The 25,435-nt window shown below is 41.2% G+C and overlaps 1 protein-coding gene across 3 annotated transcripts in view; it reads right to left on the bottom strand.

Moving 5' to 3' along the window:
• Nucleotides 1-7,031: 7,031 nt before the first annotated feature.
• Nucleotides 7,032-25,435, bottom strand: part of Trpc5 (transient receptor potential cation channel subfamily C member 5) — a 352,275-nt gene continuing 333,871 nt past the window's right edge. For all 3 annotated transcript variants that reach the window (XM_060374438.1, XM_060374437.1, XM_060374439.1), the window contains 4 exons: nt 14,406-14,609; nt 14,114-14,155; nt 11,098-11,187; nt 7,032-8,453 (listed from right to left, as the gene is read on the bottom strand). In XM_060374438.1, coding sequence (XP_060230421.1) covers nt 7,761-8,453; nt 11,098-11,187; nt 14,114-14,155; nt 14,406-14,609 — 1,029 coding nt within the window. In that variant the 3' untranslated portion in view covers nt 7,032-7,760. The remainder of the gene's footprint in view (nt 8,454-11,097; nt 11,188-14,113; nt 14,156-14,405; nt 14,610-25,435) is intronic.

Genomic DNA, 25,435 nt, shown 5'->3' on the forward strand with positions numbered 1-25,435 from the left:
GAGACATTAAGGCATGAGGTGCTCAAACTGTGCTAGAATAGAATTCTTTACAAAGGGGACAACTTGTCTTCATTGTCTTCTCACAATGATTGAAATAATGTGTTCCAACTAAACCAATGTACTATGGTTCTGCTTCATAATGGACACAGTACTAGTTGGGTTTTTAGTTTAGTTTCTGTAAGAAATAAATCATTCTGGCCAGTTTTCAATATGAGGTATGCTTAAAGCCCATCACAGATAAGGAGGAGACATTATGCTCCTCTTTCCCCTTGCTGTCAGCTGGCACTGGCTTGTTTTGAAACCCTGATTTTGAAAGTTACAGGTAGACTGATGTGCATTCAAGCCTCCAAACAGAAAAGGGGGTAATCTCAAGCCCCAGGATAGTCATTAGCTAAAGCTTTGTTTTCTCAACCAAGAGGATGGGGAACTTGGGTAGAAGGCTATGCTAGAAAATTGCTACTCTCGAGTAGTAGCCCATAGGAAAGGGTACCAGAATTTCTCACAATTGGGGATTTTAAAAACCACAGTCTCATGCCACATCAGGGCAACAGCCACTTTTGCCTTTCCTCTATGCTGAAAACACTTGCCTGTTTCAGGATTGGTCCCTGCATCCTGGGGTGATTAGGTAAGGTTTTTTTCTCTTTTGTTTTCTCAGATCCTAACTAGGTAAGAGGCCCTCAGACTTAACAAATGACAATATGTTAGATGCACCAAGGCACAAATGACCTCAGCGTATGGACCCCAACATCTACCAAAAGGAGAACAAAGACCATCCTGGTCCATAGTTCTGGGAAAGTCCCTAAATGTACTAATATTCATTTTTTTGGCTTGTGTAGCTCTTTTAATTGCTAAGTTTTTGGCAATTGACATTTGTCAGGCAAGATATTTGTTTTGTTCCTTAGAAGGCAATAACTACATGATCTGAGCTAGTTTCTCATGTAGCCCACTGGCCAGTGAAGAAATACTTTGTATTGGCTTAAGAACAAACGAAACAAAAGAAAAAAAAAAAACCCTGTTTTTGCTAGTCTCTTGAATTTACTACAAAGTTTTTGGTCTTGGTCTTGGTAAAACCAAAGTGGAATCTGAAACCTTCAGTGAAGTACATTGGATATTATGACCAACTGTTGGGCAATGTGCAGGGAATCTTATGTAAGAAGTGGGAAATAGTAAGATCTGGAGAGGAAAGGAACCCCACAAGGAGAGCAACAGAAACAAAAAATTTGAACACAGTCTTTCCAGAGACTCATACTCCAACCAAGTACCAGGTATGGAGATAACCTAGAACCCCTGCACAGATGTAGTCTATGGCAGCTTAGTGTCCAAGTGGGTTACATAGTAATGGGAAGAGGGACTGCCTCTGATATAATCTGATTGGCCTGTTCTTTGATCACCTCCCCCTGAGGGGGGAGCAGTCTTACCAGGCCACAGAAGATGACAATGCAGCCATTCCTGATGTGATCTGATAGACTAAGATCAGAAGGAATGAGAGGAGGTCCTCCCCTATCAGTGGACTTGGGGAGGGGCAAGCATGAAGAAGGGGGAGAGAGGATGGGACTAGGAGGGGAGGAGGGAGGGCCATATGGGGGGATACAAACTGAATAAACTAATAAAAATAAATAAATTTTTAAAAAGAAAAAATAGGTAAACAAAAGCAAACCTAAGCAAGGTTGTACACACCTGCAGTCCCAGCCCTCAGCAAGTGCAAGGGAAAAGATCAGGAGTATACATGCCAGACTCAGTTACACAGAGAGTTTTAGTCCAGCCTGGGCTACATGCAACCCTAAGAAAAATCAAAAAGTCAGATGATGCTATATTGGTTTATGTATCATAAAGTAACCTTTCTCTGACATTTTTGAATCTCCCAAAATTTCTAAACTACATACTCACAGTAAGTGGATTCATCTGTCATTGGGTCAACTAAGCAACTCTAAAGAGTGTTTCACAATGTACTGATTCATTTTGAGAACATAGGTCTGGGATTTAGTTGGTTTTAAGGTGAACACTTCTGGCAGAGGTTTTTCGTTGTATGTTTTCACTTCTTCAGACTTGTAAGTTGTTCCCTTGCCTTAAATTTCAGTGCCAGGTTCAGTATCCAAGTGGGTTCCATTGTAATAGGAACAGGGACTGTCTCTGACATGAACTGATTGGCCTGCTCTTTAAATACCTCCCCCTGAGGGGGAAGCAGCATTACCAGGCCACAGAAGAAGACAATGCAGCCACTCCTGATGAGACCTAATTGACTAGGATCAGAAGGAAGGAAAAGAAGACCTCCCCTATCAGTGGACCTGGGGAGGGGCATGCATGCAGAAGGTGGAGGACGGGAGGGATTGGGATGGGAGGAGGTAGGGAACCACAGGGGGGATACAAAGTGAATAAAGTGTAATTAATAAAGAAAAAAATGTACCATTTAAAAAAAATAAAGAGTTGCATAAAAAAAATTCAGTGCCAGTTAATTCATCATAATTTGATAATTATCCATACAAGTAAACCATTGGGTAATGAATTTGGTTTGTTATTAAATTAAATATATAGTATTTGTTTACTTTTAACCACATATTGCTTATGTATAACAGATTTTTTTCCTTCTGGTTTTTATGGGTAGAGGATGGATAGGATAGCCTGAATTACTGCACAAGTCTGGAGTAGTTATTGAGGATAGCTACCAGAAAGGAAGTAAATGACTTGGTAATTAAAAAAAAACAAAAACAAAAACAAAATTCAGAACAGCAGAAACACTGGCAGGTGACTTTTTCAGGGGATTATGGGTACTTATATCCATGTCTATTCACGCATGTAGAGGCTTAACACAACCTTTAGTAGTAGGCCTCAGAAGCCAACACTTTATTTCTTTGAAGACAGAGTCTTTGGAACCTAGGATTCAACAATTAAGCTAGTCAGGCAGCCTGGCCAGCAAGCCGGAAGCAGCCATGGACCTCTGCCTTGATTCTAGGACTGGAAATGGAAATGTACATAACCATACCTGGCTCTTTTGCTTGAGAATCCAATTTGGATCCTGAAGCCTCTGTGGCAAGCACTTTGCTGATGGAGCTCTCAAGCTTCACTTTTTACATATTGCCTGTTGAGTTGTCACTGACACTGTGAAAGTTAGTCCTGCCTTTCCTGTATTGTTAACCAAATAGCCATTTCAATGTATTACGGGGAGATAAACTCCTTTTTTGATAAAATTTGGTTATACTAAAGGTAGAGATCTAAGCAATTTCCATAGCAAGAGAAAGAATTCAATTTAAGCTGTGCATATTTATTCTCAAAGCTAATGGTGGTTCTCTGCCTTGATTAAGAGCCCATGAAAATATTGAATCTATTGTACTGTTGACATTCAAGACTTGTGAATTTAAAACACGTTTCATTTCCTTAGCATCTATAATCAAAGCATAGCCATTTAATCATCTTCAGAAATGAAACATAAACAAATTATATTTTAATGTGAATACTTGACTTTCAAAACTTAATTCAGATGTAAATGTACATGAATAACAAAATGGTCCATTGGGGAGGGTGATATAGCTTGGACTGAATCTAGGCTTTGCTAAATGTGGGACAGAGTTAGCCCATTGTTCATGACACATTTTTGAAACATTTTATATTCCCGCTTACAGTAAAAGTTTGAGTGCAAGAGAACTAATGTAGTGAAAGCATCGCCTAGCTACCCCTAGATTATAGAATATTGAATTTCAGTAGAAGCAACTTCATTTAGAATACATGTCTTTTAGCTGAACTGTCAGAAGCAGTTTTCCTTATAGGACTTGTTAGGAACATGTGGAAAATGTAGTTTCATGAACTTAAGTAACTACTGTGTGCTTAAAGTACTTTGCAGTGAGGAATCCTTAAGGCTTAGGTCCACTATATTATTCTCTACTTTTGCCTTGTGCTAGAAAAAAATTTTTTTATAACTGGTCATGGGGAGAAGAAGGTGCTTGCTTCTGAAGTTAGTAAGAGTTCAGAGTTTTAATGTTTCTATTTTGACTGTCTTTTCTTTGTTTGGTTTAAAGACAGAGAGAATATAAAGTAGGTGGGTAGGGGGCTAGGGAGGAGCTGAAAGCAATTGGGCAAGGGGGAAACATGACTACAATATATTGCTCGATTTTTTTTTCAATTAGGAAGTCTGAAATACTGAAAATACAAGATTTTAGAGTGGGTGTCGTAAGATCTATTATAGATCTTGCAAAGACATCTAGAGGGTGGGGGGTTGGTTAATTGAGTTCTTACAATTCTATCCTTATCAAGAATAGTCACTAGCTCTGTGTAAATCTACTTTTGTGAAGTACATAGTTCAAATTTGTAGTTGAAATTGATGGGGGTATGTGAACCATTTTAGCTTTTACCGTTTCAGCACTTAATACTAGTGGCTTTTTACATAGAAACTGCAAAAATTCAAATAATGTTGATTCTCAGTCATACTTTTCAAAATAGTTTGAACTACAGTGGTCTCCTGTTAGTGTTTCTGCTGACTAAATTGTAGTTTGACACCCAATGCTGCCCATCAGCATTTACTAATAGGCACAAACGGTTACATTGGAAAATGAAGAACAAAACACCTTATTTCTAAATAGCCATACATTTTGTAGGAGGGGAAGTAAATGCTTTATTTTTCTTTATACTAAAGCTAAAACACACAAAATTAGTATACAAGATTTTTTTCACACATTTCAGGGTAACACTAACTTTGCACTTCTTGCTGGAAGTGGTTAAATAAAAGTCATCATCACTCAGGATTTTAGCTTTAAAATAATCTATAGAGCCAAAATGCCATTTGCACAAACACCACAAATTCCCCTTTCATACATTAAACTCAGGAGATAGAACTTCAGCCTTCATTTTGACAAACATTTTTTTGTGTATTGATTTGCAAGGGACTACACTGAAAAAAAATTAAGCATAGTTTCTGTTTTCCAGTTTTTTCTCTCGCCTATCAACTGTAAGTCCAAATTACATTCACTGCTTTGATTAGAAAGAAATTCCCTATGCCCATTTTGTAAAATCTTGAAGAAATAAAATCTGTAAGCAATTACAATATTTCTTTCTTCTTGAATATTACCTCTAGTATGTACATGAAAAGAAATAAAAAGTCCATGTATTTTTCCTAGAGAAAGCTGTATTTAATCTTATCTCAACTGAAATGATCTTGGACAAGACCTGTTACTGTTGTATCATTGAAATAAGAGGACATGTCCATTTCAGGTTTAAAGGGGGGGATTCAAATAGTTAAATCTAAAATTAATGCTTTATGATATTATATTCCCTGTAACATGAAGTAAACTAATGTGTTTGATGACCCTGGCTTAGAACTCTTCTTGCTCTTGCAAACCCACATTGACCTTGATTTTAGTGCCATTGGTTCTAGAGGTCATGAAAAGCACTTTAAATTTTCCTTCCCAAGTATGTTGCTATCACTAATATGAAACTTAGGGCAAACATTGTTTAATTACAGCCTTCCTCCTAAATGTGGCCTCAGCATAGCTAGTTAAGTCCTAAACCCAAGTCACAAAGGTGATAACACTGAGGAGATCAGGAATGTAATGTGTTCCCATAAAATATTGCACTTGTGTCTTTCAATAGCAAAGATTGGCTATTGTAATATGCCCTTCCTCTCTCTCCAGAAAAAAACTGTGAGAAGAATGCTTTGGAGCATGACTTCATGGCTTGCTACTCTGTTTTCTGACCACTAGAACAGTTATAAATTGTCAATAGTTGGCATATTGGTGAGAGAAATGTTTTGACTATATGTTGTATGTCGACTCTGTTGGTGCCACTGTGAGCTAGGATTGCAGTTTATGTCCATTATTTTTTATTTTATATTTACTTATTTTCTATGCAGTGTAGCCCTGGCTGTCTTGGAACTTTCTCTCTCTGTAGATCAGGCTGGCCTCAAACTCAGAGATCTACCTGCCTCTGCCTGGAAAGTGCTGGGATTAAAGGTGTGCGCCACCATTACCAAACTGAAGGTTCATTTAATATTAAGAATAAATTTCACAGTTTGGAATTGTGACTTTAGGATGCTTCCTTCTAGAAAGTAATCTTCTAGTGTCAGAGTTCTTTGTGATAGTCACTCTTAGTAAGGTGGGGCAGCAGTTGCCTTTGAATCAGTGAGCACTTCAGACAAGATTATTTGGAATCAAACCCCTGCCTAATGGGTGCGGATGTATCTTCCTGTCTTAATTCTTTCTTCTGAGTATTTGAATTATACCCAGAGCACCTAACTTGGCTTGTCTTGCCCCTAATTTGGCTTGTCTCCACGTGAAACACGTTTACCATCACTCACCAGTGCTAGGGACAGAGAAGGAAAATCAGCTCAACATAAACTACACTGTCCAAAGCAAATTTATAGCCACGTCTATATTCTTTAACAAGTCCTCCTTTCACATCCAGCAGACATTACACATAAGAACATAAATGGATTCATCTTGGTGTTGGCCTTTAAGAACAGGTGATGCCCACCCAAGTTGTGTAGTTTTCCTCCGTATATGTTGTTATTCACCACAAGCCAAGTGTCTGTTCATAAAACTGTTAGCTTGGCTATTGGTTGCTGGTTCTCCATTCTAAAGTGAATACCCTATGCATCCTAGCTTCACTTTTAATTTGGGTTCTGATTAAGTAACCTGGGACTGTGGGAACGAGTGTGGATGTATACATGTAACTTTCTTTGAAGGCAGAATTTGGAACAGAAGTATCACTTTCCAAATCCACTAGGATGGATTAGTATATTCTATAGCTAACAGTTCACACATGCGCTTTCCACTCTCCCCAGTGGACATTGCAGCTGCAATCTGAATTAGGTTTTCTGAACCTAAAACTGTATCTGTTGCAGTTTCTCTCCAGAAAGCAATTAAATAAATTGAGGTGCTCCTTTTTTCCCCTTAAATTTAAATACTGCAGTAAAATGCCATTTTTCTGTTATAAAGTATTTCAAATGCAGTCTTTAATCTTAGAAATGCCTTTATATCGCTGATGATTAAAACTATCCACAGCAGATAGGACCCTATAAAGGTACCAGCTACTTATATTTTCTTGCCAATGTGTGAGATGTAGTGACTCTCAAAATTTAAAATACAGTAAGCTAACCAAAGTATAGAAACACAGGGAAGAAGATCAGCTAACTTATTAGCTCTGACACGCACTGTAGAGTAAATATTTCATTGGCACACATTTAAAAAAACAAAAAACAAAACTACCACGTCATTAAGAAACAAAAACCTCCACAATCACCACAATCAGAAGCTGTAGGTGTTTAAACACGGAAGAGAAAGGCCAGTTCTACCTAGGAACCACAAGCTGACAAGTTTTTGGAGTCGGGCCCCCCTTTAACTGCTTTTCGCTGAGACAGCATAGGCAGCATGTGGCACTGAAGAGCAACTGATGGCTGGCAGGGCCTGCTGGCCGTCTCTGTGGGGTCAGGACCCTGTGCGGCAGCTGGGATAGCCGAGTGGCACCTGGAGCTTCACGGAGGCAGGAGTGAGGAGGGCGAGACAAGGGGCTTGAGCACCCGACTGCCCCTCTGCTGACGAGGGGCAGTGCTCCCTCAGCTGGGTTCCAGATGTATTTCGTACGTCTAGGTATAAAAAGGCAAATGATCACAACGGTCAAACAGAACACGAAGAACGTGACTAGAAAAGACTGAAAATGAGAGGAGCTTCCCTGCTTGGACAGGGCCAGCGAGGGAACCCTATTTGGGGGTCACCTCTAAGAGCAGGAAAATTGCACATTTTTCTCTCGACTTCCAAAACAGATGGCGGAGAGTGGACTTAGAGCCGGGTGGTGACTTGTTCTTCCTGTCCATCACCCCATTTGTGCATGAGCAAGTCACAGGCCTCTCCCCAAGTTTCAAAGACATCCTCTGACGAGTCCAAGAGTTTAGAGTTGGAGGAGCAGATGCTGGACGCGCAGTGGAGAGAGCTGGAGCAGGCCAGAGGGCACTCGCTGCTCCGAGCAGCACCCCGGATCTCACCCAACTCTACCCCACTGAGGTCCATTGCACTTCGGGAACAGGCCTCGGCCTGCCCTGTCTCCATCTGGGGATAGCTGACGTCCCGCCACATGTGATGCTGCTGGGCGATCCCATCAGAGATCGTGTACATGGGCTCTGAACTAGGTTCAGACGAATGACCATTAAACTTGGAGAACAGGAAACCCAGTTTCTTGAAGGAGGGACCCATGAAGGGACGTCTGCCTGATGCCTCGGCCCTCTGCTTTCCTTGAGCACTGCTGGCTCTTGGCACGGTTCTGACGAGGGGTGCTCCCTGGGTGGACTTTTTCTTGCAGCCCAAATTGAAGGAGACGCTCTTCGATTTGGCTCGAGCCCCCCCACTACCATCATGGGTGTCGTCCCTTTGAGAAAGGTCAGCACTGCTGGTGGAAAGGCTTCTTCTTGGCTGTTTTCTATTTCCTAAGAGGTCAAGGACTTCGTATCGAAAGCTGGAGATGTCCTGCTTTAGTTCCTAGCGAAAGAAAGGAGACATTTTTCATGAGAAAAGGAATCTCTAAAGAAGGCACTTCGGGGCTCAGAGGTTAATTACACTCACTGTTCTTCCAAAGGTCCTGAGTTCAATTCCCAGCAACCACATGGTGGCTCATAAGATCTGGTGTTGTATATATAATAAATAATGTTGTATATATGTATATAAATAAATAATATAAATATATATTTATACATTATAATATATTTATATAAAATATATATAATATAATATATACATATAAATAGTATATATAAATAAATAATAAAGAATGTTGTATAAATAATAAATAAATCTTAAAAAAGAAGGCACTTGGAAGTCTGAACAAGCTAAGTTCTAAGTAGTAATAAATCATAAAACACACATTGTACTTCCAACCTCTTCCAGGAGTCGAGAACAGAAAGACTCTCCAGTTGTGACTGGAACAACTGTGCAGTGGGTAAGATTGGTTTCAGAACCTCTGGGCCAGGAGAAGAAGAAGTTCATCCCTCATTAAGTGATGACTGGCATGGAGGAATGGCTCAGTGGTCAGGGGTATGGGCTGATCTCTCAGCCGACCTGGGTTCAATCCCATGGGGAACCCCACACCTGTTTGTGACCCTAGTTCTAGAGGTCCCGACACCCTGTTCTGTCCTCCTCCTATGCCAGATCACGGGGTGCCCATACATACAGGTGGGTAAATATTCATAGAGGCCAAACAGCCATCTGCACAGACTTTTAAAAATGGCTCTTACGAGTATCTGTAAGGAAAAGGACAACTGAAGAAGAGAAGACCTTTAGGACCCAGGAAGGAAACTGAGGAAATGAGGTGTCGATCCCTCTCCATCCATCCCTTCTCATTTCTTCCAGCTACCTCTTCCCCCGGGCGCCCCCTTTTCTCAGGGACAGATGCCCAATACTAACTTAGCAAAGGGATTGGCGCCTCAGTCCTCAGCAGATGAGTCCTCTCTGTGGATTAAATAACAGAATTTCGGTGTGCCTCTCAGGGATATATTACTGTGCTTCTCTATGTTCATGCATCACGCATCCCGGGGTAGGGTTTCTTATACCAGGCTTCACTGATCTGTCAGGCAAAATGGTTCTATGTAATGGAAAGCTATCTTGGTAATTGTAGTTAGTACATGGTTAGTAGCGCCTCACTCTGTGCCCACCAGATGGCAGTGTGACACTTAAAACATTTCCAGACAGCCAAGTGGGCCCTGAAGACCTGACTGTCCCTATGTGTGACTCACTCTTTTAGGTTGATACCAAGAATCATAAGAATTGAAATTTAATAATGCGCATTTTGGACTTTACTAAGCATCTTTTAAAGAAGGCCTTTGGGTCTCCAGGACTTTTCTGCTGGCCACCTTACCCCTTAGCCAGACATTCTTGCTATATCAATTAGGCATGTCATTTTCGCACTGAGAATACATTATTTCAAAAAGGATGTGCAGGATGGGTTCATTCTGCTCAAAAAACCGATTGTGACGGCATTGGTAAAAGCCTACCGGCCCTAGACACAGAGCCACAGGTGACAGTGGTGGCTGGAGGACAGCGAGTAACCTCTCCCAGGGACCACCTTCCCCCAGTTGTCTGTCAAGTCCAGAGTGGACATCCCTGAAGCCATATACATACGAATGATAAAAACAGACTCGAACAAGTTGTATTTACATACATTTACACATGTATGTATGTGTACATGCATGCACACACACATAAAACAATAGAAAACAAAGAAAAAGAAGCTATTGAGAGTGGGGAGATATGGGAGAGAGATGAGGGAGCAGAGCTTGGAGGAGCCAGAGGGAGAAAAGGGAAGGGGGAAAGGAACATAATTTTTTTTTTTCAATTACAGACACTTTTTTTTCTTTTTTATTGTAGAAAGGGAAAAACATGTTTCTACCTGCTGGATGGCAGATAACTCTAAGACAGAGTAAGAGTTGCAGGGGCAGCAGTAATGACTCAGTGATTAAGGGCACCGAGTTTGTCTGGGCTCAGCTCTCATTGCCCACATGGTGGCTCACAACCATCTGTAACTCCACGCCCAGGGGATGCTGACACCCACAGGCAGTACACAGGCAGGCAGAATAACCAATAAAGATCAACTCAATTTTTTTCAAAACTTTAATTATAACTAAGAGTAATTTTTAAAGGCTCTTTTTTTTTTTTTCCAAGACACAGGGTTTCTTGGTGATGCCTTGGTTGTTCTGGAACTCGCTCTGTAGACCAGGCTGGTCTCAAACTCAGAGATCTGCCTGCCGCTGCCTCCCAAGTGCTGGGCTTAAGGGTTTGCACCACTACTGCTCAACTAAAGAGAATAATTTAAAAAAAAATAATAAGAATTTTAATTGATTTTTCTGCACTATAGGAAAGATGGAATTCTATAATTAGAAAATTCTCAGACGATGAAGATTAAATTACAGCAAGAAATGAGGAATTAGAACTTTAATGTAGCTCTGTGGACAGGGGGAAACTCTTGCAGAGAGAGTGGGAGGGGAGAGAGAGGGAGGAGAGAGAGAGAGAGAGAGAGAGAGAGAGAGAGAGAGAGAGAGGGAAAGAGAGAAAGAGGGAAAGGGAGAGAAAGAGAGACAAAGACAGCGAGACAGAGAGATTGGGAGATTTACCCACTTCATGATTAAATTACCTTAAAATTTTCTTCTGTTAGCCCCTCGTTTGTTTTGGAGTTTCTTATCATTGCAGCCACATACCTCTTGACTAAATTCCTGATAACCTCCTGGAATTAAAAACCCATGAAGAGATATTCAGTTTCCTTTTCAGGCTGTCAGGTAAACAAGGAACTTGCTTAGAAAATTTGCTTTTATCATTTTTGCAATAGGAAATCATTGGGTTGATGAACCACTGCATCTCTGAATTTTGGTGGCTGAGTGTGTTGGTACCCCAAGGAAAGAATCTGCCCCAAGGAAAGAATTTCCACTCATGACTATGGTAAAAATCTGCCCCAAGGAAAGAATTTCCACTCGTGACTAAGGATTTTGTTAGGATCTTGAAGTGGAAAATAAAGACAATGAATCTTGCCTAGGTTTCCCCATTTTAAAATATTATTAGCATTGGGAGTAAGTGTAGTAATACATGCTTATGGTAAGCATGTATTCAGTGTGTGTGTCTACATATGGGTGTGTGTGCGTGTGTGTGTATGTGTGTGTATGTGTATGTATTTGTGTGTGTGTATGTGTGAATGAGTGTGTATGTGTGTGTGTGAATGAGTGTGTATGTGTGTGTGTATGTGTGTGTGTGTGTGTGTGCTGAAAGTACAAGAGCTCTTGAATGCTCATTCAACATCCATTCCTCTGGGATGGATTAAACTTTTTAGTGAAGTGAGGGGTTTTTTTCTTCATGAAGTGGAGAGTCACTACATAAGCTAGTAATTTTTTTGTAAGCTAGTAATTTTACAATCAAGATATTTTTTCATAGGATCAACACTTCACCTTGATAAGAAAGGTCCCAGGAGGACCTTTCATGGTTGCAAGGATTGTATTGATGATAACGGCCACTTACACAATATGTCAGGCAGAATGCTAGGCACCATCTACACTGATTTTTTTCTTTTTTTTCACAAGCCAATTTTTTTTAATTTATTTTTTTATCGAATAGAGTTTGTTCACTTTGTATCCCAGCTGTAGCCCCCTCCTGCATTCCCTCCCAATCTCACTCGCCCTCCCTCATCTCCTCCCTGTCCCTCCCCCAGTCCAATGATAGGGGAGGAAGACCTCCCCTTCCCTCTGACCCTACCCTATCAGGTCTCATCAGGACTGGCTGCATTTTCTTCCTCTGTGGCCTGATAAGGCTGCTTCCCCCTCAGGGGGAGGTGATCAAAGAGCCAGCCACTGAGTTCATGTCAGAGGCAGTCCCTGTTCCCCTTAATAGAGTACCACTTGGACACTGAGCTCTCATGGGTTACGTCTGAGCAAGGGGTCTATGTTATCTCCATGCATGGTCCTTGTTTGGAGTAGTGGTCTCAGAAAGATCCCTGTGCCCAGATTTTTTTGGATCGATTGCTCTCCTTGTGGAGCTCCTGTACCCTCCAGGTCTTTCTATCTCTCCCCCCTTCTTTCATAAGATTCTCTGCCCAAAGTTTGGCTATGGGTCTCAGCATCTGCTTCAACACCCTGCTGGGTAGAGTCTTTCAGAGGCCTTCTGTGGTTAGCTCCTGTCCTGTTCTCTGTTTTCTCCCTCTTCCAATGTCCATCTCACTTGCCTTTCTGAATGAGGATTGAGCATCTTACCCAGGGTCCTCCTTCTTGACTAGCTTCTTTAGTACACTGACTTTCAGAACCCTGTAATTTAACTTTCCTTATTATTCCTGGTTTACAATTGAAGAAGCCAAGGCTTAGTAGTGTTAACTGGCTTCTTCAGGGTCACACTGCTAGTAAATGGAAACATTAGATTTTGGTTCTACTTCAGGCTGATTCCAAAGCCTTTAGTGATATTTCGATACTGTGGTACTACTACTTCTATTTGATGAACTCTGAGGAGTCCCAGAGATGCCTAGGCAATGTTTGTTTTTTGGTTATTGGTTTTGGTTTTCCTTTTGTTAGGATCTTGAAGTGGAAAATAAAGACAATGAATCTTGCCTAGGTTTCCCCATTTTAAAATATTATTAGCATTGGGAGTAAGTGTAGTGAGAGAAGGGTCACCTATGACACACCGTACTTGGTGCTTCTCATTGTTATTTACAACTAAGAGGAACAAAATTAGGGAATCCATTTGTGGAATAAGGTTGAGTTTCCTTTCCTTTAAACCATGTAGAGTATATTTCTACATTGATTTCTTGAGGTGGCCTTTGCCCTTGTTACACAGCTGAGGATAACCTTGAACTTCCGATCCTCTGGCCTCCATCACATTCAGTTTTTGTGGTGTTGGGGGTCAAACCCAGGGCTTCATGTATGGTGGGATAGCACCTACTCTGCATTTCTTTTGGTCCAAAAGATTAGATGTAGTCTTTTACCTGTGATTTTCAAAGATTGCTTTCAATAAATGTCTTAAATATTTTTGTGCTTGGCTCTCTTCTGGCTGGTACCACAAGAAGCATGCAAACCTATTCCTCTGATAAAAGTCTTGTTTATAATTTAGGAGGCCCATGTGTCTTCATAGAAGATCTTACTTTACTGGAGTTACCAGGAACTTCCTTTTGTTCTCCCTTCCCTAGCTACTATGTATTCCCATCACTAAATGTGTCTTTCTTTCCAGAAAGTTTTACCCTCCTGCTCACCTAATTTTAATAGTCTTAATGATGCAATATCTTCCACCCCTTATAGATAAAAAGTTTCTAAATGGCACAAAGATTTTGTCTTGTATGTCCACATGACTTCTCTAATGGGTATCTTAGTGACTGATGTGAAATAGGTATTCATTTACTCATTGAGTGACTGAGCAACTACATAGCTGCTCCTTAATCTCCAGGACAATAGCTTTCTAAGATCTGAATGGCTCCGAGCCTGCTGAGGCAACAGTAAATGGACACAAACAGGCTTAGAGGGCAGGTGATTTTGTCCTCATGTGTTACTTCAGTCTTGAGTGAATTACATTACTCACAGGGCCCCTACCCAAGTTAAGTCTAGACACAGATAAAGGTGAGTTTCTTTCTACTCCACAGAGCTGGCTGAGAACTCATCTGTCTAGCCCCAGTGCATAAGTAGTACCTGATAATGTTGATTTTGTATCAGGCTATCAGCATGGCGTTCCTGTAATTCAAAATGGACAGAAAGGTTACATCAGTTGGCCGGCACCCTACCCATTCACCCACCTCAACGACTCATCAATGTGAGGACTGCAGAATGATACATCCGCTCATGACTGAAAAATAACAAAAGCAGGAATGATTGTCTGATGTTTAAGACAGGAATTATCATGAGGAAGGGAAAGGAGGAAAACAGTTTTGTGTAAAGAGAAATAATTTTTTTTTTGTTGTTTGTTTGTTTTAATTGGTCTTACTGTGAAGCTTCTCAGGTTGTGCCTTCTTCGTCTTCCATCAGGGTCTCTTTTGGGACAGAAGGTGTTGTTGAGCCAGTTGCCAAGATAGAGAAATGATTTGGGGCTGGGTATAATGTTGAAAGGAGGTGGCAAGGTGCCACCTTCATCAAAGTAACTCATCCAGAGCTTTGTTCTTGCAAACTTCCACTCGATATCAGCATGATCCTATGAAGGACAGAAGTGCAAGCTTTGAGAGACAGGAAGATGGAAAATGCATGTAATGTCTCATTTTAACCTCTGCAGTTGCTTCTTTAGAAGGCAACCTGGCAGCAGCTTTCTAAACTCCAATCACACATACCTACAAGTGCAAATTCGTTGATCTGGCAATTCACTGTGAGAAAGAAATCTTATTTGGTTGGTTGTTGCATACCTCTAAACCCAGGAAGGTGAGGCAGAGGGATTGTGAGTTAGAGACTAGCCTGAGCTATACAGTGAGATCCTACCTTAAAATACAAGAAAAGGTGGCAGGGGTGTGGCTCAGTAGTAGAATGCTGGCTTAGTATGTGTGAATCTCTGGGTCCAATGACCAGGACTGAAAAAAATCAAAAACAAGAAGGGGGAAGATTGAAGGGACACACAGAGGGAGAGAAGTGCAGAAAGATTATACTCAGGGCTCTCTACTGTAGTACAGTTTAGTAATAACAAACAACTGTAAGTCATCTAAATATTCAATAGTAGAAGACTGTTTAAATAGATGATGTTGTGACAACAAAATGCCAGACAGTCTAACTTTTTAGATCACACTTCATGTATAGAACATACGAATATATACATATGAAGATCTTGAGTGCAAAAACCACAACATATATTGTATGCAAAGGTCTCATTTAATTAAAGTGAAAAAAACCTCACATATTCCCATGTACTCTGCAGGTAGGTATATGCTACACTGTGAATCATTGTCGTTTTCAAGAAGTGGAGATGGGTTCCTTCAAGAATTGTATATTTTTATTATTATTATTCATTCTCTAAAACCATCAGCAAGCAGAATGAAACATTTTTTTTTCTTGTCCAACTGAAGGTTCTTCTCTAAGTTCTTTAGAGCAGAAAGGTATGTCTGTATATTTTTTTCCCAAATGAAATTATCCAACACTGCATTCTATAGCTAGCCTCAAGCTGACAGTCACCTGTAAGCTGCTTGTCCTACTGAGGCTCTGTTGGCATTCAATGAGGGATTTTTTCTTTTTCTATTTTGAGACAGGGTTTCTCTGTATAGCTCTGGTTGTCCTAGAACTCTCTCTGTAGACCAGGCTGGCCTTGGAACTCAGAGATCTGCCTGTCTCTGCCTCTCAAGTGCTGGGATTAAAGACATGCATCACCACCGTCCTCAAACCATTTCTAAAGTAAACATTTTTGAGATCTAATTTACAAATACTAAAATGTACCCATTATAAGTGTTTCACATATATGCACCTGTGAATTCCCATCATGAGGTATACAGATACATTAGACATTTCTCGATCTTTCTTTTGGAGTTGGGTCTTGCAGTGCAGCTTCGGCTAGCCTGGCATTCACTTTGTAGACCAGATTGTCTTCAAACTTAGGGCCATCACCCTGCAGCATGTTGAATCATGGTCTGGCTGTTTTTAGAACTTGAAACATTTGTACAAAGCAACGTCATCACAACCAAAATTAGTATGTGCAAAGGTTCTGTCCTTCTCCAAAGTTCGCTCATGTGGCCCCTTTGTCATCAAACTTTCTAACAACTGCCCTCTGCCAATTGCTCCTCTTCTCTCTGCTCCTATAGTTTACCTTGACCAGTATGACATATAAACACAACCATACAGTCGTTAACCTTTTGATATGGGTTTATTTCACTGAGCATGAAACATTTGAGATTCACCTAGTTTTTAATGTATTAGTGCACCCAGTCTTACTGCTCATAAGTTTTCCTGTAGTTGGGGGTCTGATGATGGTGTGTTTATTCCTTTACCCCTCAGAAAAACCCGAGTTGTTTTCAGCATTTAAAGACGAATAAGGCTGCTACTACCATGCGTGAGTTCTTGTATGAATATAGGTTTCATTTCTCTACTAGGAGTGGTATGACTGATTTGTGGTGCTAATTTGCATGTGGCTTTTTAACAAGCGGCTGTTAGTTCCATTTATCCTCCTTTGTCCTTGTGGAGGTTTGTAGCAAGATCTCCCTGTGGTTTTTCAGTGGTGTTTCCCAAATGGGTAACGATGTTGAATTCTCTGGCGATGTGCGTATTGGTCACATGTAAATCTTCTACAATAAAGTATTTGTCCCGATCCTTTGTCCACTTTTTATTGGCTTGCGCACACTTTTAGAGCCTTCCAAACATGTGGGAATATGTTTGAAGTTTTCAAAGCCCATGCAAATTTCTCATTCCTCACATTTTTTCCTCACATCTCCTGTCAGCCTCTTGCCAACAGCTGGCTTCATTTTCTTATTCAGGCCTCTCTAAAAACCAAACGCACCGCAGCCAGCTCCCCTCCATGGATGGGCTCTGAGTGAGGTTACATGAAATCAAACTCTGGAAGCAGGGGTCACTGAGTGGGCACAGGTCCTTGCAGCCCAGCCTGCCAACTCAAATCTGGTGATTCAGATGGTGGAAGGAAAGAGCTGCCGCCCACAAATTGTTCTCAGCATTCCCTCTGGGTGTCATGCAATGTGTGCGTAGGCACACACACCTTCAACAAATAAATGTAATAAAGAAAAGCCAGAGATTTACAGAACTGTTGCGCATACCATTTTTGGTAGTGATGACGTTGCTTCATACAAATGTTTTAAGTTCTAAAATCTCTGGATTTTCTTTGTTACATTCTTCTGGATTAAGCAAATGGACTACACACACACAAAGATAATGTGGGCAGAAATGCCAAACCCATTCCTCTCCTTCCAGGGTCTTTCGGAATGTGGTTTTCCCACATGTTCCATGAACTGCTTGGTTTCAAGGCCAGAGTGCTGGCTGTGTTGTCAACAACAAAAAGGCAGCACGATACTAGGTTCAAAACAATCTAAAACGGCATGAGGCTCAGATGCGCCGAAGAGTCCTGGTTTCTGAAAAGGACACACTTGAGACTGTAAGAGGATTCTGACATAGAGGGGACTCATTATTAATTATAGGTGGTAAACTCCTCAGCTGGGTTGTGGTCACAGACCATGGGCTACAGTAGGTTTTGAACAAAATGTCATGAGATCTGCAACTTTTTGAATATTGAAAATAATAATTTAGGGCCTCTCCCCTTAAGTATTCTGTGAAGCTTCAAGTACTTCAAGGGCCATGATAGCTCATGGTGGGTGATCCATACTCATTAAAATTTACCTTAAAAGAAGAATGTTAGCTTAGAGTTCCAATGGCAGGGGTAGAGCTATAGAGCTTAGTGATAGGGTACTGAGCTTCCATAGTCCCTGCCTCCCAGCCCTTACACTGAAACAAAACCAAAACATTGTCTGGGATAAGGAATAATGGCTTCTTTAAAGTCAGCCTTGTGTTTGTCATTGAGTGGAGACAGGGGCTCACTAAGCAACCCTGGCCTCCTGCAACTCTCCATGTAAATCAGGATGACCTCGACTCACAGAGATATTCCTGCCTCTGCCTCCTGGTGCTGAGACCAAAGACAGGTGCCACCACAGCCAGCTTAAAATCAGCTTTTAACATATGAAATTAATAAATTATAGCTATAGAACAAAAGGTTCTATATCTTTTCTGAAGGACATGCTAGTTCGACGTATGTGTGCTTTCTGAAATGGTTTAAAGGAACTCATTAAAAGTGTCTGTTACTTCACAAGGCTAACAGTTTTGGTGAGAACATTGATGATGCCCCATCTAATCTTTGGAAACTGTGAGTATACTGCAGCACACTAAAAGGAGAAACGCAAGTCACCTATAAAATTAAGGCTGCTGCTTAGAGGACTCTTGAAACTCAGAGTTTTTTCCCCCTAGATTATCTAGATGAGCCCTGTATAATCACTTTTTAGTGAAGGAGGATAGAGAGGGAGCGCCAAGGTGACATGGTAGGAGAGACCCAGCCAGCTATTCTTACCTGTGAAAGAGGAAGGGGGTGTTAACCAAAGAAAGCAGGGAGTTTCTAGAGACAGAAAAAGAGACATTGCAGCCAGTCTTGATGAGACCTGATAAGCTAGGGTCAGATGAAAGGGGAGGAGGACCTCCCCTATCACTGGACTTGGAGAGGGGCAGGAAGGAGATGAGGGGAGGGTGGGATTGGGAGGGATTGAGGGAGGGGGCTACAGCTGGGATACAAAGTGAATAAACTGTAATTAATATAAAAATAAAAATTATAAAAAATAAAATAAATAAAACAAGTGAAAAAAAGAGACATGACTTTTTTTTTTTTCTTTTTGCTAGAGCCTTCAAACAATTCAGCCAACACCTTGATTTCAGTGGTGGGAAGTGAAGGCTTAGGCTTTGTCTTGGTCACTTGCATAGTTGTGGGCAGGATTCAGTACCTCATATTGGACTGAAGGGTTTGGTTTCTTGTTGTCTATTGATGCTTCTCGTTCCAGGGCAGCTCAGAACACTGTGACTGTATGTAATCAGAGTGAGAGAAGAAAAAGCCAGCATCTTCCTATCTGAAACTTGCACGTTCTTCTTTATCATCCAGCTTTTGAAAGGTATAATTGACAAATAAACATCGCATGTTTTTAGAGGTATAGCATATGTGATGCCACATATATTATATATATATTTGAGTTAAACTAATTAATGCATCTATCACTTTATACATCTAAAAGAGAGCATTGAAGATATAGTCTCAGTGACTTCAAACATCTAATATAGCATTATTACTTGTAGTCACCCCACTGTACATTTCCAAAGTGGTTTCTTAGATCCAGCCCAGGCTCAAGAAAAAAAAATAATGTGTAAGAAAGTGGTGGTACTTAGGGATTCCATAAATCAAGAAACCAAATATCTGTAATACTAAATGACAAATTCCCTCTGTCTCTGTCTCTTTTTCTGTCTCTACCTTTGTCTCTCTGTCTCTGTGTGTGTGAGTTTCACTTGTATATCTGTGCATATATACATATCTGTGGAGACTAGAGGTTGCTGTTTGGTGTCTTCCACAATCACCTTATTTTTTGAGATAGAGTCTCTCATTGTGCCCTGAGGCTTGCGAAGTTGACTCTGTTGGCTGGCCAACAAGCCCCTGAGATCCTCCTGTTATTATGTCTCCATCCCTGGCACACACTGTCATGACTTTTTCCTGGATGGTGGATTAAACCCAGGTTCTCATGCCTGCATGGCAAGAACTTTACCTACTGATTCATCCTCCTCAGTCCCAGCAAATCTTCTAAATCAGATGGTTTCTAATTCTTATTTTTTCTTTAGTTTATTCTTTTCTCATATTATTACATCTTGACCACAGTTTCTCATCCTTCCCCTCCTTCTAATCAGAAGATGGAAAGATCTTCTATGTTCAAGGATTAGTAGGATTAACATAATAAAAATGGCCATCCTGCCAAAAGCAATCTACAGATTCAATGCAGTCCCCATCAAAATTTCCACAGTATTCTTTACAGAACCTGAAAAAACACTATTCAATTTCACATGAAAGTAGAAAGGAAGCTACTGGAGGTGGAGTGCCCAATGAAAGGAGGGAGAGAAGGGAAGAACAAGGAAGAAGAGAAACAAGAGAAAATCTTGTTGAAAATGCTGCAATAAAGTCTGATTCATCTTAAGAGCTAAGAAAAAAATAAATAAAACAACACAGAAACAAGTGCCCTTGATGATAGCTCCAAGTGAGAGAGCTTCAGTAGACTGTGTGCATGCACACACACATATCTTTTGGTAGCCTGGAACAGAGACTCTGTCAACCTTGGAAGTTCATTTGTGTATTTGGCATAGTGGAAATGGCCACTGTACCAAAAGCAATCAACGAGTCAATGCAATTCTCATAAAATTAACAGCACAATTCTGTACAGAGCACAAAAGACAAATTCTCAACTTCATTTAAGTTGTGTTTTTAAATGCCAATCCTATCCTTAGACCCCTTCAGAATGGGAGAATAGGGGGAGTTGTGGAGATGGCTCGGGTGGCAAAGTGCCTGCTCTACAGGCGTGGGGATCCACGTTTGGATCCCCAGGACCCACATAAACACTGTGTGTGATTCCAGCCTGTAAGTCCCGGGTTGGGAGAGTAGAGAAGAGTAGATCCCTGGAGTCCCATGGCTGGCCAGTCTAGCGGAAGCAACAGGCTCCTGGTATCGAAGCAGGTGCTGACAGTCATAGCCAAACTTTGGGCAGAGTACAGGGAATCTTATGAAAGAATGGGGATTTAGAAAACCCTACAGGGAACAAGAGCTCCACAAGGAGACCAACAAAACCAAGAAATCTGGGCCCAGGGGTGTTTTCTGAAACTGATACTCCAACCAAGGACCATGCATGGAGATAACCTAGAACCACCGCCCAGATGTAGCCCATGAGAGCTCAGTGTCCAAGTGGTACCCTAGTAATGGGAACAGGGACTCTGACATGAACTCTGTCTGCCTCTTTGATCACCTCCCCCTGAGCAGGGAGCAGTCTTACTAGGCCATAGAGGAGGACAATGCAGCCTGTCCTAAAGAGACCTGATAGGGTAGGGTCAGATGGAGGGGGAGGGGACCTCCAGAGGCTGAGCGAGGTCACTTGGGGTGTGGGTGCCAGCTTCATTGCTAGCCTTGCTGTCAAGAGAACTTCAGGAACACAGATGGGCTGTTGTGGACACAGGTATGTAAACCTCCCTGAATCTATGAGAGAACTGCTGCTTTGCCCAGTACTGGACTCGCACCTCGCAAATCCTAGGCCTGGGTCAGGGCAACATCGAGGCTACAGGAGAAGAGGCTCCTCCCTTTCCAGATGTCCCAAACACTTACGGGACTTTTCAGGCCACCACCATGGGGACTTGGGATCCAAAACTTTCTCTCCCTCCCCCCCATCTCGATCCCTCTCGATCTCTCAATCTGTCTTGATCTCTCTATCAATCTCTCTCGATCTCTCTTCATCCCTCTAGATCTCTCTCAATCTCTCTAGATCTCTTGCCTTTCTTGATCCCTCTTTATAGTTCTCTCGATATCTCTCTCGATATATCTCTCGATCTCTCTTGATATCTCTCTGTATCTCTCTCAATATTTCTCTTGATCTCTCTCGATCTCTCTTCATCTCTCTCCTTCTCTTGATCTCTATCAATCTCTCTCTTGATCTATCTCTCTCTCTCAATCTTTCTTGATGTCTCTCTTTCGATCTCTCTCTTTCCATCTCTCTCGATTTCTCTCCATCCTTCCTGATCTCTCTCATGATGTCTCCCTATCTCTCATTATCTCTCTCTTTCTATATCTCTTTCTATATCTCTTTCTATATCTCTCTATCTCTCTCTTGATGTTTTTCTCGATCTCTTTCTTTTTCTATTTTCCTCTCGATCTCTCTCTATCTCTTTCTCTCGATCTCTCTCTTTCTCTCTCTCCATCTCTCACTCAATTTCTCTCGATCTCTCAGTGGATCTCTTTAGATCCTCTCGATCTCTCTCAATCTCTCACTCGATCTCTTTCAGTCTCTCACTCGATTTCTCTCAAACTCTCTCTTGATCTCTCTCACGAATTCATTCAATCTCTCTCGATCTTTCTTGATCCCTCTCCACCTCTCACTGGATCTCTCACTCGATCCCTTTCAATCTCTCTCTCTATATATCTCAAACTCTCTTGATCTCTCTCATTATCTCACTCAACCTCTCTCTCGATCTCTCTCTTGATATCTCTTGATCTCTCTATCTCTTTCTCTCTCTCGATCTCTCACTGGATCTCTCTCGATCCTCTCGATCTCTCTGTTTGTCTCTTGAGCTCTCTCTTGATCTCTCTTGATCCCTCTTGGTCTCTCTCAATCTCTCTTTTGATGTCTATCTCGATCTCTCTATCTCTCTTGATCTCTTGTCTCTCTTGATTTCTCTCAATCTCTCACTCAATTTCTCTCGAGCTCTTTTTTGATCTCTCTCTGTATCTCTCTCGATCTCTTGTCTCTCTCGATCCCTCTTGATCTCTCTCAATCTTTCTCTCTCGATGTCCCTCTCGATCTCTCTCTCAATATCTTTCTTGATCTCTCTCCATCTCTCGATCTCTTGTCTCTCTCGATCCCTCTCAATCTCTCTCGATGTCTCACTCAATCTCTCTCTCGAGCTCTCTTTCAATCTCTTTCAATCTCTCTCCTAATCTCGCTTGATCTCTCTTATGATCTCACTCGATCTCTCTCAAGATCTCTCTTGATTTCTCTCTTGATCTCTCTTTCCATGTCTCTCAATCTATCAATCTCATTCAATCTCTCACGAGATTCCTCTTGATCTCTCTCTCTCTGGATCTCTCTCTCTCTCTCTTTCGCGATCCCTCTCACGATCTCACTTGATCTCTTTCTCGATATCTCTTGATGTTTCTATCTTTCTCTATCTCTCTCGATATTTCTCTTGATCTCTCTCCTTCTCTCTCTTGATCTCTCTATCAATCTCTCTCTCTCTTTCTCTCTCTTTCTATCTCTTTCTTGATGTCTAACTCTCTCAATCTCTATCTATATCTCGTTCTCGATCTCTCTCTATCTCCCTTCATATATCTCTTTATCTTTCTATCTCTCTATCTCTCTCTTGATGTCTTTCTCTATCTCTTTCACTATTTCTCTCTCGATCTCTCTATCTCTTTCCATATCTGTCTCTCGATCTCTTTCTCTTTCAATTTCTCCCTCCATTTCTATCGATCTATCTCTTTTTCTCTCTTTAAATATATCACTTTTCTGTATCTCTCCCTACCTCTCTAACTCTATCTATCTATCTATCTATCTATCTATCTATCTATCTATCTATCTCTATTTCTCTAACTCTCTCTCTGTCTCTCTCGATCTCTTTCTTTCTCTCCATCTCCCTATCTCTCTCTCAATCTCTATCTTTCTTGATCTCTCTCTCTATCTCTCTTTCAATTTCTCTCATTTTCTTTCTCTCTCTCTCAATCTCTCTCTATCTATCTTTCTCAATTTCCTCTCTATCTCTCCCCCTCTATATCTCTCAATCTCTCTCGATGCCTCTCAGTCTCTCTCGAGTTCCTCTCTATTTGCATCTCTATCTGTCTTGATCTTTGTCTTTCAATCTCTATCTCTCTCACAATCTTTTTTCTCTCTCAAAATCTCTCTATCTCTCAATTTCTCTCTATCTCTATTCATCTCTCTTTCTATATTTATCTCTATTTCTCTCTCGATTTCTCTATTTCTCTATCTCAATTTCTATGTATCTCTCTTCTATATCTCTATTTTTTACTTTCTTTGTGCTTTTAAAAAATTAATTTAATTTAATTTTATTAATTACACTTTATTCACTTTGTATTCCCCCCATAAGGCCCTCCCTCCTCCCCTCCCAGCCTCACCCTCCCTCCCCCTTCTTCACGCATGCCCCTCCCCAAGTCCACTGATAAGGGAGGTTCTTCTCTCCTTCCTTCTGATCTTAGTCTATCAGATCACATCAGGAGTGGCTGCCTAGTCATCTTCTGTGGCCTGGTAAGGCTGCTCCCCCCTCAGGAGGAGGTGATCAAAGAGCAGGCCAATCAGTTCATGTCAGAGGCAGTCCCTCTTCCCATTACTATGTAACCCACTTGAACACTTAACTGCCATGGGCTACATCTGTGCAGGGGTTCTAGGTTATCTCCATGCCTGGTACTTGGTTGGAGTATGAGTCTCTGGGAAGTTCCCTGTGTTCAAATTTTCTGATTCTGTTGTTCTCCTTGTGGGGTTCCTGTCCTCTCCAGATCTTACTATTTCCCACTTCTTACATAAGATTGCATGCACTCTGCCCAACAGTTGGCCATAAGTCTCAGTGTCTGCTTTGATAGTCTGCAGGGCAGAGTCTTTCAAAGGCCCTCTGTGGCAGATTCCTAACTTGTTTCCTGTTTTCTTCTTCTTCTGATGTCCATCCTCTTTGCCTTTCAGGATGGGGATTGAGCATTTTAGTCAGGGTCTTCTCTCTTAATTAGTTTCTTTAGATGCACAGATTTTAGTAGGTTTATCCTATGTTATATGTCTATATGAGTGAGTATATACTGTGTGTGTCTTTCTGCTTCTGGAACAGCTCACTCAGTATGATCCTTTCCAGATCCCACCATTTACCTGCAAATTTCATGATTTCCTCTTTTTTCATTTTGCAGAGTAATACTCCATTGTGTAGATGTACCACAATTTCTGCATCCATTATTTAGTTGAGGGGCATCTGGGCTGTTTCCAGCTTCTGACTATTACAAATAAAGCTGCTACAAACATGGTTGAGCAAATGTCCTTATTGTGTACTTGAGCCTCTTTTGGATATATGCCTAAGAATGGTATGGCTGGATCTTGAGGAAGCGCTATTCCTAGTTGACTGAGAAAGTACCAGATTGATTTCCAGAGTGGTTGTATAAGGTTACATTCCCACCAGCAGTGAAGGAGGGTTCCCCTTTCTCCACAACCTCTCCAGCATGTGTTGTCACTTGAGGTTTTCTTCTTGGCCATTCTCATGGGTGTAAGGTGAAATCTCAGGGTCGTTTTGATTTGCATTTCCCTAATGGCTAATGACGTTGAGCATTTCAAGTGTTTCTCTGCCATTCGATATTCCTCTAAAGAGAGTTCTCTGTTTAGCTCTGTTCCCCATTTTTTAATTGGATTACTTGGTTTGTTGCTTTTCACTTCTTTAGTTCTTTATATATACTGGATATTAGCCCTCTCCCAGATAAAGGGTTGGTGAAGATTCTTTCCCAATGTGCAGGCAGTCATTTTGTTTTGATGATGGTGTCCTTTGCTTTACAGAAGCTTTTCAGTTTCATGAGGTCACACCTATTGATTGTTGTTCTTAGAGCCTGTGCTGTTGGTGTTCTGTTCAGGAAGTTGTCTCCTGTAACCAGTGAGTTCTAGGGTTTTTCCTACTTTTTCTTCTAACCAATTTAATGTGTCTGGTTTTATGTTGAGGTCTTTGATCTACTTGGACTTTACTTTAGTGCAGGGTGGTAAGTATGGATGTATTTGCATTTTTCTACATGTA

Source organism: Meriones unguiculatus, chromosome X, assembly GCF_030254825.1.
Source record: "Meriones unguiculatus strain TT.TT164.6M chromosome X, Bangor_MerUng_6.1, whole genome shotgun sequence".
In the NCBI taxonomy this organism is placed as follows: Eukaryota; Metazoa; Chordata; class Mammalia; order Rodentia; family Muridae; genus Meriones; species Meriones unguiculatus.